Source organism: Parasteatoda tepidariorum, chromosome 9 (genome assembly GCF_982258835.1).
Source record: "Parasteatoda tepidariorum strain Cologne lab strain chromosome 9, Ptep-v5.0, whole genome shotgun sequence".
NCBI classification, from domain to species: domain Eukaryota; kingdom Metazoa; phylum Arthropoda; class Arachnida; order Araneae; family Theridiidae; genus Parasteatoda; species Parasteatoda tepidariorum.
In genome coordinates this window covers 48,853,299-48,872,305 of record NC_141763.1, presented here as the reverse complement: position 1 = coordinate 48,872,305, position 19,007 = coordinate 48,853,299, and the positions used below count along the sequence as shown (strand labels likewise).

The 19,007-nt window shown below is 27.8% G+C and overlaps 1 protein-coding gene across 2 annotated transcripts; it reads right to left on the bottom strand.

Moving 5' to 3' along the window:
- Positions 1-337: 337 nt before the first annotated feature.
- D2hgdh (D-2-hydroxyglutaric acid dehydrogenase) lies at positions 338-18,801 on the bottom strand. 2 transcript variants are annotated; one of them, XM_071186097.2, is made up of 7 exons: positions 18,238-18,801; positions 15,757-15,954; positions 14,576-14,769; positions 13,837-14,005; positions 12,533-12,709; positions 10,357-10,466; positions 338-1,639 (listed from the first exon to the last, which is right to left on the bottom strand). In XM_071186097.2, exons 1-7 carry the CDS (start codon positions 18,491-18,493, stop codon positions 1,223-1,225), a joined length of 1,521 nt encoding a protein of 506 aa, XP_071042198.1. In that variant the 5' UTR covers positions 18,494-18,801; the 3' UTR covers positions 338-1,222. The 2 variants fall into 2 exon arrangements, with proteins under 2 accessions (XP_071042198.1, XP_042911082.1); XM_043055148.2 differs by lacking the exon at positions 338-1,639 and adding an exon at positions 4,806-6,592 and having other exon boundaries at positions 18,238-18,791.
- Between the last annotated feature and the right edge of the window lie 206 nt (positions 18,802-19,007).

Genomic DNA, 19,007 nt, shown 5'->3' with positions numbered 1-19,007 from the left:
TGACATGAATTGAAATTTAAAAAAAAAAAAAAAAAAAAAAAAAAAAAAATTAAAATTTTAAGACACCGCTCAATTTTGAACGTATGAAATTATTGTTATGGGCTAAAACTGAAATGGGCTTCCATCCAAAATTAAAACTTGATTCGAATTGTACATGCGTACCAAGTTTTCAATTTTATGCTTCGATCATTAAAGGCACGATTGCTGTAAACTATATTAATAATATTTAATGATTGATATTTGCAGTACTACGAATAAAACAGAACTTTTTTTTAAAAAAAGAATCATCATTTGTTTTTAAATACTGACATGGTAAATTTAAAAGCAAACTAACACATTTTCTTAACAACGTTTTATTATAAACTGCGAATATGAACACATTTTTGTAACAATGTTTTATTATAAACTGCAAAAATGAACACATTTTTGTAACAATGTTTTATTATAAATTGCAAATATAAACACATTTTAGCAACAATGTTTTATTATAAACTGCAAATATCAACATATTTTTGCAACAATGTTTATTATAAACTGTAAATTTGGACACATTTTTTCAACAATATTTTATTATCAACTGCAAAAATAAACATATTTATTTTACAAAAAAAATTTCGTATAAACCAGTAATAAGTACTTCAATTTCTAGCACTTTAGTAATAAATAACATACATATGTTACATTAATAAAAGGACAGGTACCAAGAGAGCAGCATTATCCATTTTTTTTAGCCTGAGCAATTTCTTTTTGTAAAAAAACTTAGGGGAGTGTCGGGTACCCCCGCCCACTGTCAATTTCATGTGTATAGAATATTTTTTCAAGTCAATGGGCCATCGGACATTAATTATTATATTAAAAAAAGATTATTTTCAAAGTTTCAAGCATTTATGCAGCTGGTAGTGTGGTAAACAATAGTTTTGAAAATATGTTGAATACAGTAGCCAATTTTTTTAAATTTCTATTTTTTTAAGTTGAACTATTCTTTTTTTGGTTTATTCTTTTTGCATTACTTAATTAGATGATAAAACAATAGAAACATACAAAAATATTGACTATTACTCAATATTATACAGAAATATAAGCAATACTCCTTAAGTGGGCGGGGCTACCCGACTCTCCCCTACATAAAAAATATTAAGTATTTCAATCTCAACACATTAATGTTGATAAAATTACAAATGTAATTACAAAAGTAATATACAAATTTCAGTTAAAAAATATTTTAAGGAATCACTTTATACGGATTAAGTACACCTTTTGGATCAAATAACTTTTTAAGAGACTTCATAGTGGCAATAGCATTGTCTGTTTTATTGAGGTGTAAATACTTTGTTTTCTTATATCCAATACCATGCTCCGCACTTATGCTTCCTTTCCTTTCGGCAGTCCATTCATATATAAAAGGTTCGATTAAAGAAAGAACTTCTGGATCGAATTCCCGGGTTGTGGCATTAAAATGAACATTACCGTCTCCTATGTGTCCATAACCCACGCAGCGAGTGACTTTCTTGCCGAGACGATCTCGCATCACTTTCACAATATCATAATAATCTTTGTGGGGTAGAGATATGTCATATTTGTAGCCACACCCTTCCTGTAAGAGAGCCTCTGTAATTCTTTCTCGGACAGCCCAAATTCCCTATAACATAAACAACATTGTTAAAAATATGATTTTTAAAAAAAGGGTACTTAAGTATTGATATTTAAAAATACATAGTTAGATATGGCCGAGCACACAGTGGGATAAGTAATTATTGCAGCTGTGATGGTTGGAGTTCTTCTTGGTACTCATTTTTCAAATTCCCACCATCATACTATTTTTAATCATAACGCATTTAATCCACATGCTGCTTTTGCAGTCTTCCAAATAAATGATCCTCATGGACGAATTTCATAAAATTAAGATTTCATGGAATTGCATGAAGCTCACAACCATGGAGGGTTAAGGCGTCACTCACACGGATGGTGGAGAGCAGGAGATTGTGAGTTCGATCCCAGAAGCTGGACTAAACAACCGGCTTTTATACCCAGCAAAGTGCATGTTAAATCTGTTGTGGCAGAAAATCCTCTCGTTGGTTGTGGTGAGGAATTTTGGAGTGAGGGGTGACAGCACATGTGATGTCTACGTCATTTGACTGGGGTCAAAATTGTCTAAAGTAAGAACTCCCCCACCCATTCGTCTGGATCCATGTCGGTGACTATGGTAACGAGATATAACTATTTAAAGTGTGGGGTGACTGTTAAAGACAAGTTTTGGCTCGGGTCAGCTAGAGAAAGGCAGCTGTTATTGTTAATTTACGTCGCACTAGAGCTGTACAATGGGCTATTGGCGACGGTCTGGGAAACATCCCGGAGGATGATCCGAAGACATGCCATCACAATTTTGATCCTTTGCGGAGGGGATGGCACCCCCGCTTTGGTAGCCCGACGACTTGCGCGCAAAATCGAGCACTTTACGGTAGCACAGTTTAACGAGGACCAATACCGCACACCCTCGGTCCCTACACAGACTGATCCAAGTGTGGGGTGACTGTTAAAGACAAGTTTTGGCTCGGGTCAGCTAGAGAAAGGTAGCTGTTATTGTTAATTTACGTCGCACTAGAGCTGTACAATGGGCTATTGGCGACGGTCTGGGAAACATCCCGGAGGATGATCCGAAGACATGCCATCACAATTTTGATCCTTTGCGGAGGGGATGGCACCCCCGCTTTGGTAGCCCGACGACTTGCGCGCAAAGTCGAGCACTTTACGGTAGCACAGTTTAACGAGGACCAATACCGCACACCCTCGGTCCCTTCGCAGACTGATCCAAGCGGTCACCCACCCGCACACTGACCGTAGCCAGTGATGCTTGACTTCGGTGATCTGCTGGGATCCGTGTCTTAACGATCAGTCCACTGCGGGACCCAGAGAAAGGTAATCTTTTTCTCTGGTCTATTGTGTTAGACCTAGAGTGAAGAGAAGCTACCCTCCCCGAAATGCGCTGTTCTTGTTTCCATAGCAGCAGACGATCTCAGACTTTGTGGCGGATGGAGTTCTTACCGTAGACAAACTATATATGACATTCCTGCCATCTAATGAAAGAGCTCTGAAAAAGCAACCCTCCCTCCAAACATGCCATGGGAGCCATGGTAAATTGATGTGCTGTTATTGCATCTCATATGTTAAGTTAAATATTTATATTTGATCACTCTAGGTTGTTGTGGTTCTTCTTTTTTTTAAGGAACATCATGCAACGAGTTTATGCCCAATAATACCCTGACTTAGTGAGGCAATTAAGCCGTATTAATTATAAAGTTGTACTTTCACGTAAAGTATTCATAACCTTCAATATTCAACTAATGGCTTGAGAAATGAATGAACACCATTCATTGGTCAAAACCATTGATCAATAAATTTGCCAACAAATCTGGTTAATAAATTGACTAATTTATTGAGCAAAATAAACATAAGATTTAAAAGTAAACCAAAAGTGGAGTAAATCTATAATTACCTCCAAACCATAAATTAATGGCTATTTCCAATTCCAAATGTAATTCAAATCTCTCAAAATTAAAAAAAAAACACTCTAAGTAAAGAAGATATTGATATTTTTAATTCTCAAATGTAATTCAAATCATTCAAAACCTTTAAAGTAAATAAGATAATGGTTGCTTGAATTTTGAAAAGTCTTAAGCTAGCAGGTTTTAATCTCTCCAAATTCAAATCACTTCTAGCATTAAAACGATTCTAAACTTTTTGGGTTTTTAAATTCAAAGTCCAAGCAGATAAACTCAAGTTACATTAAAAACACAATCTTTTATAAACTGAAATACTTTGACTACAGTATCTAAATTATATAAAACAAATTGGAACAATTAATATTCCTATTGCTGCAATATTACTGCCAATGAATTAAAATTTTCTAATACTCAAAGGGTAGCAATTACAAAATTATGCAAACACAATCCCTCAACTGCACCTTCTTTTAAAACTGAAAAAAATTATTTGGAATAACAACACTACATTCCATAGTAGGGCTATAAATGAAATTTTTTAGTATTAAGTATATCACAGTTTTGTTTCAATTTTAGTTGTGAAAAAAAAAATATGTGCAATAGCATCTTTTCACGAAAGTATCTTCATCTGCATACTTTTTAAATTGTCATAAATATATATGTAACACAGAGTTTGCATTAAAATATTTTCTGATCATAAGCTTTAAAGCACATATCCTTTAATACATAGTTTCTGAGTTGTTCCGCTTTAAAATTTGTTTGTTAACTTAAGTAATTCTAAAAATTTCTTTTGTTCAGCAAAAATTAATGCAAACTAAAAACATATTTACTTGAATGCTTTGCTAGTGAATTAACTTTATTTTTGCATGTATTTAAAACAAATACAATATTTAAGAATTAGAACTAATTTATAGACTTATTGTGAATCATGATGATATAAGATGGAATACAATATTACAAGTTTGAAATTTTGAGTAAAAGAATACAAAATATTAAATACTAAATTAACAAAACTATCTTTGAAAGAAATGCGCTTAAAAGCAGCAGAATTTTCAAAAGAAAGAATAATTGAAGCAATAAAAAATCAATGGAATTAAAATTAAAATATGACCACCGAAGCCGACGTCTTCCGGGGGTACCGGCCGCGGTAGCCATAAAACAAAACCTTTTCTATTGAGAGAGAGGACAAATGCCAAATTAACTCTCTTAGTACCCCGAAGGCTTCGTATATGTACAAACAGTACTGAATACATCAAGTATTGGCATTTTGATGATAAATCAGTCAACTGTAAAAATAATACGCATATATAATTTACATAAAATCTTTATTATACTGTCAATCAAGTAAAGAGAATACATTTCATTTTACAACCCAAAATATGTGTAAACAGTATTGAACACATCAAGTTCAGGCACTTAGGTCACAACACATTCAACTATAAAAATAAAAAGCACATTAAAAATATAAGTTATTAACTCGTTAACAATTGCAGTATTTGGTCCCATACCTCTTGTATAAAATTCAAAAATGTGAAATTTATGAATGAATAAAAATATATTTTGAAAATACTTAAAATTTCAATTATGATGAGAATATTTAAACCATTTTAAAACCAGAAATTTGTATGAACAGTATTGAAAGCTCTGGCACTTTCGTAAAAAGACATTCAACAATAAAAATAATAAATATGACGTATGGAAAACACATACATTATTAACTTTAAAAAGTCACAATACCTGCAGAAATTTGTAAAGCATTCCCCTACCATTCCTATGAATAACATGTATCTTCTATGAATAACATGTGTCTGCTATGAATAACACGTGTCTGCTATGAATAACACGTGTCTCCTATGAGTAACACAGGTTTTGAACACTTCTTGGATAAAATAACTTTTCAATTGACTTTAAACAGGCAATAACATTGCCGAGTTGATTTAAATACAAAAAAAAAAAAAATTCCGTGCATCAAATACTATTTAAGTATATATCAAATATATGTAACTCAATAATATATACAACTAAATAACATATTAATATAAACAATATCATGAAATTTTTGATTCAAACATTATTTAAAGAAGAGTTGGGCAAAAGGTAATTAATTACATGCAAGCATGACAGTTAGCCACAATTAGTGATTGGAATTATTAGTATTGGAATTAGTAATTGTGATTACAGGTAATCACAAATGAATCACAAAAAGAAACGATTACAAGTAAACATGATTAAAAGTAATCAAAATCAACGATTATAAGTAATCATGATAAGTAACTGTGATTACAAGTAAGCATGGCTGCAAGCAATCATAATTAGTGATTATAAAAAAGTGATCATCAAAATTACCTGTACTCACAAAAGAAACAATAAGTAATCAAAATCAATTATGAGTAATCAAAATGAACGATCATAAATAATTATGATCTTTAGCAATTGTGATTACAAGATACCAAGTAATTATACCAACAATTAAAAGTTGATTGCCCATGATATTACCCACAACCAAAATCTAATAGTCACAAGAACCTGAAAGCATGTAATAATACATAATTATTGATAATCATAATTTTAAGTGATCTTGATTACAATGTAATCAAGATTATACATAATGTATTGCTCAGTAATTATTATCGGTAACAAATTGGTAATCAATTACTGATATCAGTTCCAAATCTTCTCTAAGGAAGTACTTTATATGGATTTAGAATTCCTTTTGGATCAAATAATTTCTTTAGCATCTTCATGGTGGCAATAGCATTGTCTGTTTGGTTTAAACACAAACATTTTGCCTTCTGATATCCAATACCATGCTCGGCACTTATACTCCCTTTTCTTTCAGCAGTCCATTTATATATGAATGGTTCCATTAAAGAGAGAACTTCAGGATCAAATTCTCGCGTAGTAGCAATAAAATGAACATTACCATCTCCTAAATGGCCACATGCTGCACAACGAGTAACCTTTTTACCTAGACGTTTGCGCATCACTTCCACAATTTCATAAAAATCCTTGTGTGGTAATGACAGGTCATAACTATAGTAGTATCCTTCTTGCAGTGCAGCTTCCGCTATTCGTTCTCGAACTGCCCAGATACCCTAAGAGGCAATATAATACAAATTGTTTTTTTTAAACAACACAATATCTCAATCTAAAAATAAGTGATTTAAAACAGGATATCTAAAAATTGAAGGTGTTCAGCTGGTAAGTTACCCGACTTGGAGTTTTTTGGAGTATGCTTCAAAATGCTCTAATGTTATAGTTCGAAAACAGTAAAAAAAAATTTGCCGATTTATAATTTTAAGAAAAGAGTGGAGTTATGTAATCTCTTTTATCTTTTTTCATAAACAAATAATTTTAAATACAATCAAAATGTTTTAAAAACATTTAAAGAAAAAATACTGAATTTAAATATAGAATATTTTCTAATGCAATTTTTAACTGTAACTTTCTCATCAAAATAAAAATTCATACGAAATATTTATCTAAAAATTGAGTATATGACTAGTACATTTTAAACAGAATTTCTGTTCTTTCTGAAAGATCAATCCAGATTCATTAAGAATGTTATCTCAGTTTCTAAAACTCGTGAATTGATATTCCATTATTCTTTGGGACTTTAACTTTTAGCTTTGTAGTTAATTTTTTAGAAAGAATTATTTAAAATATTGATCAAAATAATTAATATTAAATAAAAATAATGACGTTACTTAGAAACTAAATTCTTCGAAAAAACGTCAAGGTCAACAAAGTTGAAGGAGTTTGTAGCACTTTCAAAAAGTTTCATGTTGCAGAAATTACTTTTAAAAAACCTTGTTAAAAATGAAGTTGAAAAGTATATCCACTATGGGTAGCAAATTAATGTAAAGAAAGTAGCAGAAAGAAAAACGCTATCGAAAAATTAAAACTGTTATTGCTGTGTCATAAATGACAAAAAAAAAGATAAAATTTTTAAAATCCGCTTGTTCGCAAAAAAAAAAAAAAAAACTGATAGGAAGCGAAAAGTGATTGTTGATTGTTAGAAACACCTTCAAGGTACAATCTGATGATATACGGATTAAAATAGAAATATTAAATGTGTTACTCAAAACAAACCTAGCAAATGCTTTTTAATTTAATTGTAAATGTTATTATTTGGTTTCAGATTGGATTAGGTTTTCCTGATTTCAAGAGTGTAAAAAAATTTCTTGCAAAAAAATGAAATACTTAAGATTATTGTAAAACTTATATTTTTACCTGAAACTGGAAACGTTTATTTTGATATATACAAATTTACCTTTCAGAAAAATATTGATTCATGCACATTGAAAACTTACAAAGATTTAAAATGAACAAAAATCAGCTTTTTCGCAATATACAGTAGGCATCACTAATAAATAGCTAGACTAAAAAATCTGGTGAAGAGAAAAAATTTCTTGTATATTATATAATATTTTTGCGTAATAAAGTTCATTAAAAAAATCAGTTCCAATAAAAAAATTCATAAATTAAAAGTTTAGCAATCATAAAAAGTTCCATTTCATAAGCCTATAAATTAAAAACGTCGTAGAGTGAACATGTAAACAAAGAATTAAATTTAAATAGAGCCTATAGCATAAAAAAATAAGTAGGTAATCGAGAAGGCACACAAACAATGTTTGCTCTTGTGCAACCTGTTCAGTGCTTTTGTTCACATTAAACTATGTCATAGTACACACAATATAGAAAGGATAAGGCCTAGCAGTTATTGTATAAAGCTTTCATTCATACCTTACTCATAAAATATCATGATCATTAACTGAAATCCAACAAAAAGCTAACAACACTAAAATTTTTATGAATTTATAATCATATAATTTAAACTCGAACAATCATAAATGACATTTTTGGCAACTATGCTCAAGACTGCTACACAAACAAATCAGCATACTTCAAAAGACTGAATTTATGAAAAATATTTTTACCTATATCATCATGTTTACATTTTTTTTCCACATTTTTAAATATCTAAATTTTTTTTTAAAAATTATAACTTAGTAATGAGCTTTTTGCAAAGAACAATAATTATAGAAAAGTTTCTATTCAAATAATTCATAATTCAAATAAATCAATAAATACATAACATATTTAATACAAATAAATTATATATGTGAAACAATATTGCTGTCAAACAAATATTCTAAAACAGCACCATTCAGAATGACTTTTCTATGAAAATTGCTTCACATTATTAACTTTATATATTTACAAACCTTCATCTAAATGATAAAAAAAATAAAACTTAGTTATGAGCTTTTTGTAATGAATCATGAAAATAAGAATAAAAAAGTGTAATAAATATACAGAAAGAATCATTTTGAATCAACCACATTTAGTTAACCAATACACATTTTTTAATAGTGAATTTCTATACATAGTCAAAATATTTTAAAAAATAACAGTAAACAAAATTCCTTGAATATTCAAATACAGGAATTTATTATAAATACCACATCATTTACCTATCTTTCCCTTCAAATGATTAAAATTAAAGCCAACAATATGATCTTTAATTAAATTGAAATTAAATTCAACTAAACAAAATCTTGATTTAAAATAATTCAAGGATTTTCGTATGAATCTGGATCATTTTTAGATTATTTTACCTTAATTTGGTTAAAATCACAACAAACAGTACCATTATTAACAAGACCATGATGTATCAAATATGTTAAGCATTCAGTATATTTATAAACTCAATAAATGGTGAAAATTTTATGTTATTCAAAGATATCTCCATTAATATAATTTGAAATCACATACAACAGTGCCATCAAAACCAAGACTCTGCATTAAATATGTTAAGCATTTATCAATCGTATAAATTTCGCATCATATATTCATTTGCTTAGAGTTTTCATTTGCTTAAAGATTCTACCTGCAGAAAATCCTCAATCGAAAAGCTGCTTAACCATTAACGTTTTCAATTTTTTCTTTAAACTGATTCTAAGTATTTTGCTTTAAACAAAAACTAGGAGGCTTCGCCTACTGCTCGCTGGCGCTCGCCAACTCCCAGAACTGCTTTTGCAGTTCATTTCGGACTGCTTCGCAATCCGATGCTCTCTTTGCTCGCTCATTGGATATGTTCTTAACGTCTAGCTTTTGTATACTTTTTTGAACACTGAAGTTCCGAAAACTTTACAATGTAGAAAATTCTAAACCTGTGCATTTCAATATTAATTTGAAATTGCAAACAGTTCGCATATTTTTCTTAATCACACTATTCTAAATTTCAGTTGTTGAGAAAAGTAACTGTTGCAAGTTTTGTTTTAAAGTTTTTCCCACCAGAGGGCTAAAACCATGTGTTGTAAAACAATATAAAATAGTACTGAACGCCGGATGTAAAGCATCGGCTTCGATGAAGATAATTTTGTGAGAATTTTTTTGATAATTCGGTGAGAATTCACCTGATTAGACATATGATGCTCACTACGTGCTCTTGCGCACTGAAGCCTATCAATTAAAACGTATTAGCGTTTTATATAATATAGATTAGCCATATGATGATCACTATGTGCTCTTGCGCACCGAATCCTCTCAATTAAAAATGAAAACTGTTGCCAAAGCGAGAAAAGAAATATCATCGGTTTTATTGATACATACGTATTAGCGTTTTATATAATATAGATTGTTTGCACTTATAGAAAGTGCCACTCACAGGAATAGTGAGAGAGCAATTGTTTCACAAAACAATTCAAATTAATTCTTATTTTTAGAGTGTTACAGTATTTAGAAACCACCCTGTACAAGACTCTGATGCCTCAAATTAATGTTCTTAATTTTATAAATTCTCACAGGAACTCTATTAAATTGTGCGAAATATGTATTATTAACAAACATTTACCTTAATACGATTAAAATCACAGGCAACAGTACCATCATTGACAAGGTTCTGATCCATTAAATATGTCAAGCATTCACTTAGTTTTTCTTCATTATGTTGACGATTTGAACCTGAAAAATAAAATTGTGTTAAAAACATGATAAGTAGTTTTAAACCTTTTTGAAAAAGAATTAGTCTAATTAAATTTAATCTTATATTAATGAGCATTATAAGTTAGTATAGTGACATGAAATTAAATTAATACCTTTTTGAGAATAAAAGTTTGTTCAGAATGAAGTTACCATTTTAATTAATAAATCAATTTTATTTAACTATTTTAAAGGTACAGAGATTTCTTTCAATCATTTCTAAATTTATCTTTCAGAATTTCTCTACTGATTCTAATTTTCAGATAAGAAAAATTTAGTCTGAATGAATTTTAATGCATTTAAACAGATCATTCTTAACAAACTATACGGTATGGTGGTTTCATAAAAATAAATTTAATCATTTATTTCCATTCCTTTATTTAAACAGATTAGAGCTTCAAAAGAATTTTTTTCATAAAAATTATCCCTCTTAATTTAATTAGTTAATTAGACATTAAAAACAAGAATATGAAAGTAATTAATTTTTTTAAAAATGTGAAAGTAAACCAAATTGATTTTTCAAAAAAAAGAAATACATATAAGTTTAATAAAACTTCAAGTAACAAATTAATAGCTGAATAAAATTTTTTAATATTTAATTTCAATAAAATTCTTATTTAAATAAAGTTTTCATTTAAAGGAAGTTCATAGAGTTCTTTATGAACAGATGTTTTTTGTTGCTAAAATTATTTAGATAGCTGAAAAAAAATAATAATAAAAGAAGAAACAGGGGGTTCCATTTCCATTTTTCCAGGACTTATTGCCAAAATTATGGTATAGGTACAATAAATAATTAATACAGGGACATAAAATATTAATACAAACCTTAATCAATCATTTATCACAGGACCATTCATTGAGGAAAATAGATATGGGAAAACAAAGAATGCTGATCAATATAAAACATCAGATAATAACTTGAAAATATATTAAAAGTATTAGAAAAATATGCACTCAATGAAAAAATAGTTACAATGCAAAAGAAAAATGAAAAAACACATTTATTTACTTAAAACATTTGGAAATTTTGGTTTGAACGCAGTTTTCACTTCTCAGCACAAACAATAAATGTTCAACATTTGTTACAGATAGCTGTTTATTTACCATAAGTTCGTGAAAATACAAAAAGTTACTTATTGTTTCATATGTTTTGTGGTCTTCTGCAAACCTTGACACTGATTATGGTTCTGTTTCGCCGACTTCTTTCGTATCACTTTGCACTTCTTCAGCTTGAATCAAGAGCACCATAGGTTTCATAATTTTCATCAACTGACACAGAAACATCAAATGTGCTATTACCCAAACTGCAACAAATCTTCATTTTCTTCTTCATCATAAGCATCAAGAATTACTGTTTGTCTTCTCACATCGTAACATAACTTCAATATCTTTCTCTAATGTCAGTAGAATTTCTGAAAATAGATGTGGGAATCTTCTAGTTCCAAATGATGATCTAAACAAGCATTATTAACATTATAGGAGTAGTATTTGTAACCAGACCCTTAAAAATAAGACGATACATACATAAAAACTAAAGATACCTAAATTATGGATCAAGATTCGACTATAATAATGTATCTATGTCATAGAAATTGTAGTCTGCATAGTCATTTAAAGATATCATTAATGAATAGCAGGATGTAAAAACATTGAATGCTAAAATAATGAATAAAGAAAAATATACTTAAGTTATTTTTGCCTAATTCTAAAATAATGACTTTACCTTCCTACACTTTATTTTAAAAAATATAGCAAAATATAGCTCTAATTTTTTCACAAGTTATAACTCTGTTGCTGTATCACAAATTTATAGTCAAGTCAAAAGTGTCCAGAGTGTTTTATTTATAAATTTCTTCAAATAAAATATGGTATATCAAAACATTTTTCAGCTATACTGTGTAAGTTATAAAAAATATTCGAAAACCAATTTGGAATCATTTACAAAAAAATAAAATTTCAGGTTTTGTATACTTTAATATTTAGTGAGAAAACCTATTGAATATCAATTCAGGTTAAAGGTCAAGGATTTTAAAAATAGTATACTTTACCAGATATTTCAACTAGAACATAGAATGGGTGTCTCTCAATAGGGACCGTTAATTTCAAATTATCCCTAACAGTATCAGCAGCTTCATCGTCTAACATTTCAAGTGATGATAGTATTTCTGCGAGCCTTTGTCTAATAACTTTTGCAGTGCCAAGTACATTGTCAAATGAATTGCAGCCTAAAATAAATAAAGTTCCTTTAAAAAAAAGTAAGCAGCAGAGTAATACTATAACTAATATACAATATAATAATATACTATAATACATATACATAATAGAAAATACAATTACTTAGTGTGAGTAAATTTACTATGATCTTGAAAATAATGCAGTAAAATTTAAGCATAATTTAACTAAACAACATTATAGTAAACTTATAATAAATTAATATTTAGACAAAAGTAAAATATGAAAATACATCTAGGCTACTAATGTATTTTAATTTTAAATTTCCTTTTTCTAAAAACGTATTTACAAATTTTTATGTATCATAACATTTATAAACAATTTTCAGGATTTTTACTATGTGTATTATCAAGTTTTAGTAGGTCTCAATCTGAGTGTTATGATAATTTTAAATTAAATTAATTAATTTAAATTGATTTTAAATTAAAATATAATTTAAAATAATTTTTGTTTTATTTTGGGATAGTTTTATTAATAGTTATTAAAATTAAGATTAATAATTTTGATTTATTTTATGACAAGTTAAGTTTTTAAATTTTATAGTTACATTCAATTTTCATAGTTGAAGAAAGTGTTATTTTTAAAATTAAAACATTAAAAAATAAGTTTTTATAAATAAGTTTGTTTTTAATGAGACTACCTTAAGACTGGTTATGATAAACGCATATCTGGCAAAGTCTAAATTAATGGCTAACACAGAATACCGCACTTTTTAGAGAGTATATTTACATTAATATCAATACATATTTTTATAATGTGTAAAAAATTAATTTTAAAAAACTATTCACTTTAGGGATAACAAATTGAAAACTAAATTTAAAATTTTTTTCCTAACTCTTACCAATCATTATAGCTGGAAATAACAGAAAGACTAAAAACCAGATTATCTGTCTTGCAGGACAAGAAAGCATTTTTGTTTTTTCTAGAAGACGATTTTAAGCGTCATATATTTTTTAAAAAATAGTTTTAGAGCATTTGAATTTTTTGTAAAAACATGAAATACGTGTCTCCATGGATAATGGTAAACCTTTAAAAAAATAACATTTATAAAAATCAAGAACTATAAACAATAAAAGTCCAAATCATTTCAGTAATCTAAAAGAGAAAATAATTAACTCACCCAAAAAAGCTACAGAAGTTTCAAGACTTTTAGGATAACAAAGTATAGCAGCATCAGTAATTATTCCAAGTGTTCCTTCAGAACCAATAAACAAGTGCTTTAAATCATAGCCAGTATTATTTTTTGGCATAGAATTCATACAATCCAATATCTGACCATTAGGTAAAACCTATATAAGATAAACAGCACTAAAAAATTCATGAATTTTTTACAGAAAATTCTAAAATCATATTAAAAATATCATAACTACATTGAGGTTTGTATAAACAAGTATTTTATAAGTAATAAATAAATTTGAAAAAGAAAAAAAAACAATCAACAAAAAACTTTATAAAAGAAAAAAATTTTTATATATACGTTTCCGTTTTTCTTTGTATAAAACTTTGTAGAGCTTCATATTGCTAATGAAGGTTTATACCAAAAGGTTATACAAAATCTTATTAAAAAATACTACCTAACTTTCAAAGAAGTACATTCAAAAATCGATAGAAACTCAAGTAAGTTTTAAAATAAAATAATCAGCCATTCTGTGAAAACATCAAATTCGAAGCAGAAAAGAAATATTGTAAATTGAATAATCATTCTTTAAACAACATTTTTCTTATTTCTCTCAAAATTTTTTGAGATAGTATGAATACAATTTTATCCAACTAGTTTCCAAAAAAAAAAGATAACACAAATAATTCCTAAACAATTTTTTCTAACTATTAAAAGACGTATTTTATAATAATAAACTTACAGCTTTTAAGCCAAGTACATTTCCATGTAGAGAGCCATAGCGAATAAATCTCAAACCTCCAGCATTTGTAGAGATATTTCCACCGATTTGACACGTTCCTTTAGCACCTAAATCTACCGGAACAGTGTAACCCTTCTCATTCACAAAATTTTCTAAATTTTCAAGAACACAACCAGCTTGACATTGTAGAACACCTAAGAAGCAATTATTTAAATATGATGCTAATTCGTGAAATTTTAACAAGCTAAGTCAAATATGATACTTTAATTAATAAAACATTTCAATAACTACAATTAGTTGTCAATATATTCATATATAGTTCTAAAAAGAGTCATATAATGTGCATGATACTTTTTAGATTTTATATATGATATTTAGATACAAAATAAGACACCTGGTTTAAAAATTTTCTGAATTTATTTTTGATGTTTGAATGTTAAAAATAATTAACTTTAACATTATGAATTTTTAAAAACATGTTAGTGATAAGAAAAAATAGGAAGAAAAAACAGGCATATAACGCTTCTTACATGAAAGGTTTATTTCAGATTACCAAAGAAAATTACTTTAATTAGTAAATATTTTTTAATGAGCTATGGCATATTTATCAATTTATTTTTAAGGAAAAAAAATCTATACATTTAAAAAAACTAGAGAAAATTTTATAAACACAGAAAAATTACAATTCCAGCAATTTAAAAAATGCCTGTATGCTTTTTTAAATAAAATTATGTTCTAAAGTGTAGAAATAAGTATGTTATAACCCATGTTTTTAAAAATCCCGAAATCCAAATTTGGATCACAAACAGTTTAACCCTCAAACTGCCGTGTTATTTAGGCAAATTTGAGCACAAATTTTCTTGACAAGCACTTTACCTCCATTAAATAACTTTGTGAAAAAGATGGTTTTCTGATTCACGTTGAAATGTTAAGAAATCCAATTTTAGAAAATGCATCAGGAACAAAAAAAATTAGATCTACTCAAATTTATGTTTTACAAAGCAGAAAAATTCAGGTTCAGGTACAAGTTTTTCAGGAAACCAAAATCCCAATTTGGAATTGGATTCATTAATTCAAGAACCATGTATTAGAGAATTCAAAAAGAAAAAATAAAGATGAGGATAAATGATAATACTTTATAATTAAGTGTAAGATTTATTTTAAAATCAAAAGAATTTTACCAGCATTATCATCAAAACAGGTGATTTTATTCATCAAACTTAAGGATAAAACAATTTCATCAAATATAGGAATGCTTCCTCCTACAAGACCAGTATTACCACCCTGAGGACAAACTGCTAAGTTATGTTCATTACAATACTTTAAGATTTCTGATATTTCTTCACTAAGTTTCGGTCTAAGAACTACTGTGCTAGAACCTAAAACAATGAGAGACATTATTAGTGGGTATAAATAATAAATTTGTTAGTCTTTTATTAGTCATATTGAGAATAAGACTTAAGCTAGAAACCATTAAATTTTTGTACAATCATTAAAAAGATATTGGAATATCAAAAAGTCATGTTTTATTATGAAGATAAGATAAACTTTGCACTGTGTATTTAAAAAAAATAACAAGACAATATTAGAAAGCACCAAAAAACAGGGTGTAATTCAGAAATCTGGGGGTCCTAGGCTGTTGGTGGCACCATTGTTCCTCAGATTTACATGCTGTTCATTTACAAGATTTTAAACTTTTTATAACGTGAATAAATTATAATATATTTATAAATTTGTGATTATATTTGTTTCAATTTTTGTTAATTCATAATTCTGATAGGCAATTCTTAAGGAAAAACACACACAAAAAAAATATTTGTAACATTTAGGAGGTTTCAAGATATGTGGGAACCCTAGGCTCAGGCATTCTAGCTTAATAAGCCAAACCATCCAACAACAACAACAAAAAGTTTTTTTATTTCCTTGAACACTAGGGAATTCTTGCTTTATAGAACTGGAACTATAGTCTGCTCATTTTTGTATTTTATTTACCTGTTTTGCTAATTTTTTTTTTCATGTTTCCTCATTATCTATATAAAGAAAAATACATTGTTTTCAACTGCCTAAAAAGAAAGCAAAAGCAGTTAACTATACTATGTAATACACATATCTGTCTAAAAGAAAAAAAAAAGGCACTAAATCCATTTTTTTAAAGAAAAATTAAGTTTTTTATAGTTTTCTATAAAAAAAATTTTACAGAGGTGCAACGCACTTTTTTTAGAAGCACAATGTACTATGACCAAAACTTTAAAAAAAATAATTAAAAAAAACATACTTAGCTAGTTAGTAAAAGTAGTGAAATTAAACAGATAAAAAAAAATTTCTGTATTGTTTAAACATTTAACATTTGCAAGAATAAACATATTGAGAATTTAAAAAAAAACTTCAATATTTTATCATCTAAATTTTGTTACCTTATTTTATTATTCCAGGAAAAAATCAGAAATTTTAGAAAAACTAAAAATTTAAACGTACCATTTTTTACAGTCGAACCTCAAATACCTCATTCAGTTGAAATTGAAATTTTATTCATAATTAAAGTCGACAGAATAGCTTCCTTATGCTGAAATGGCTTCTACATTTGGCTAATAAGCTTAATTTTAAACAGATTATTATTTACACATTTTATTACATAAATAATTAAATGTGTAATTAATAATTTGTAAATCTGCATTTTGTTATATGTTTGATTAAATGTGTAATTAATAATCTTACCCGTGTTAACCAGGACTATTTACTATATGAAACTAAAGTAATGCCCTAAGATGAAGGAAGTTGTATTAAACATATCACCTTGCATTAGATATAAATAAATAGAAAATTTCAATTGTTATTCATTTATATGGTTATAAAATGTGTAACAGTAATTTATGATGAATACAAAAAAGCCATGAAGATGTAATGAAATCATACTGCTATGAAAATGCTTAAATATACATTCACAATTCCATTATATTATTATTCCCATATCATCATATTATGACTAAAATTCCATTATATTCCTATTTTCTTTCATCTGAAGAATGTAAGGGTGTAAATCGGCTGGATTATTCTTCACATATAATAAGTTTAAAAAAATATTCAATAATAAGGTTTAGCTTCTTTTTTTTTTTCCTTTATTGATAAAACCATTAGAAATCATGAAAGCATTGTATGATATTATTAAATAAAAACATACTGAATCAGCCATTACACACAGATATAGGTTTTTAAAATTTCAAAAGTTTTATGTATAGTTCGTTAAAACTTTTTAAACTTTAAGACACTATTTAAAAACATATAAATCATTAGGTAGACAAAAAATTAACATGAAGCTAATCTGATTTAATTTTGAAATCGTAAGTAGGTTTTATTTTGTGATGAGAAATTAATATTTCACAAATTATTTCCAAATATTTAAATTGATTACAATATATGGTAATTAACTTTATCTATATCTCCTGATATCATGAGAACTTGGTTTAGACTTGAGAAATTAGGTTTTCATAGTAAAAATGGTTTTACACTGAGGTGAGATTGAGTTAATACCCACATTATGAAAATGGATTAAGTCAACAGTTTCTTGAATAATTCTCTTACTCATTGTAGGATTTGTAAACTAAAATCAAATCATTATTTTAACTGATAATAACAATAAAATAATGAGATAGGATGCAATTTACCACGATGACTTCGAAGCCAGTCTGTATTATATGCAACTAATTCATCAGAATTTTGAATTACTCCACTAGGTCCAAGTAAAGAATTAAAAAAATCGATATCTTTAGAAGAGATTGATTTGAAGTTTCCTCGCAGAGTACTATAAAAATTTATTTTAGTTTTTAAATTAATAATTTTATTTTCTAATTTCAAGGGTAAACTAAATAATGTCCGAAAAGTGACGCATTTTTTCAACATGGAATGCATTTTATAGACCATTTATATCATAAAAACTTCCTGAAAGATTTGAAGATCTCTGAATGTTTGAATGTATGAAGCAATGTTTGAATCAGAATTCAAATCAATAACGCTAAAATACAAATTAACATCAGTAACCATAAGATTAGAATTTAACTATCGAATAAAATATAGTTTTAAAGCAACAAATAAATTTAAATTTAAAAAAAAAATTAGTTTTAAAGCAACAAATAAATTTAAATTTAAAAAAAAAATTAGTTAGACATAGACATGATCACGGGAACGACAGGGCAATGAGCTGCTTGTTTATTTACATTTTAATATGATGCCAAACTTTAATAATATAATTTTCCATCCAGCTCATCAATGTTTTAAGTTATGAGCTATTCTCACTGTCCTTGATTCACGCAAATACAATCACGATCATGAGAGATTGAGATCCTGATTGGTGAAATATATTTTCAAAAGGAAAATTAACCAATCAGATTCTCCATTTTCAACAGTACAGTTTGGATAAACCTGTTTAATTATGTCA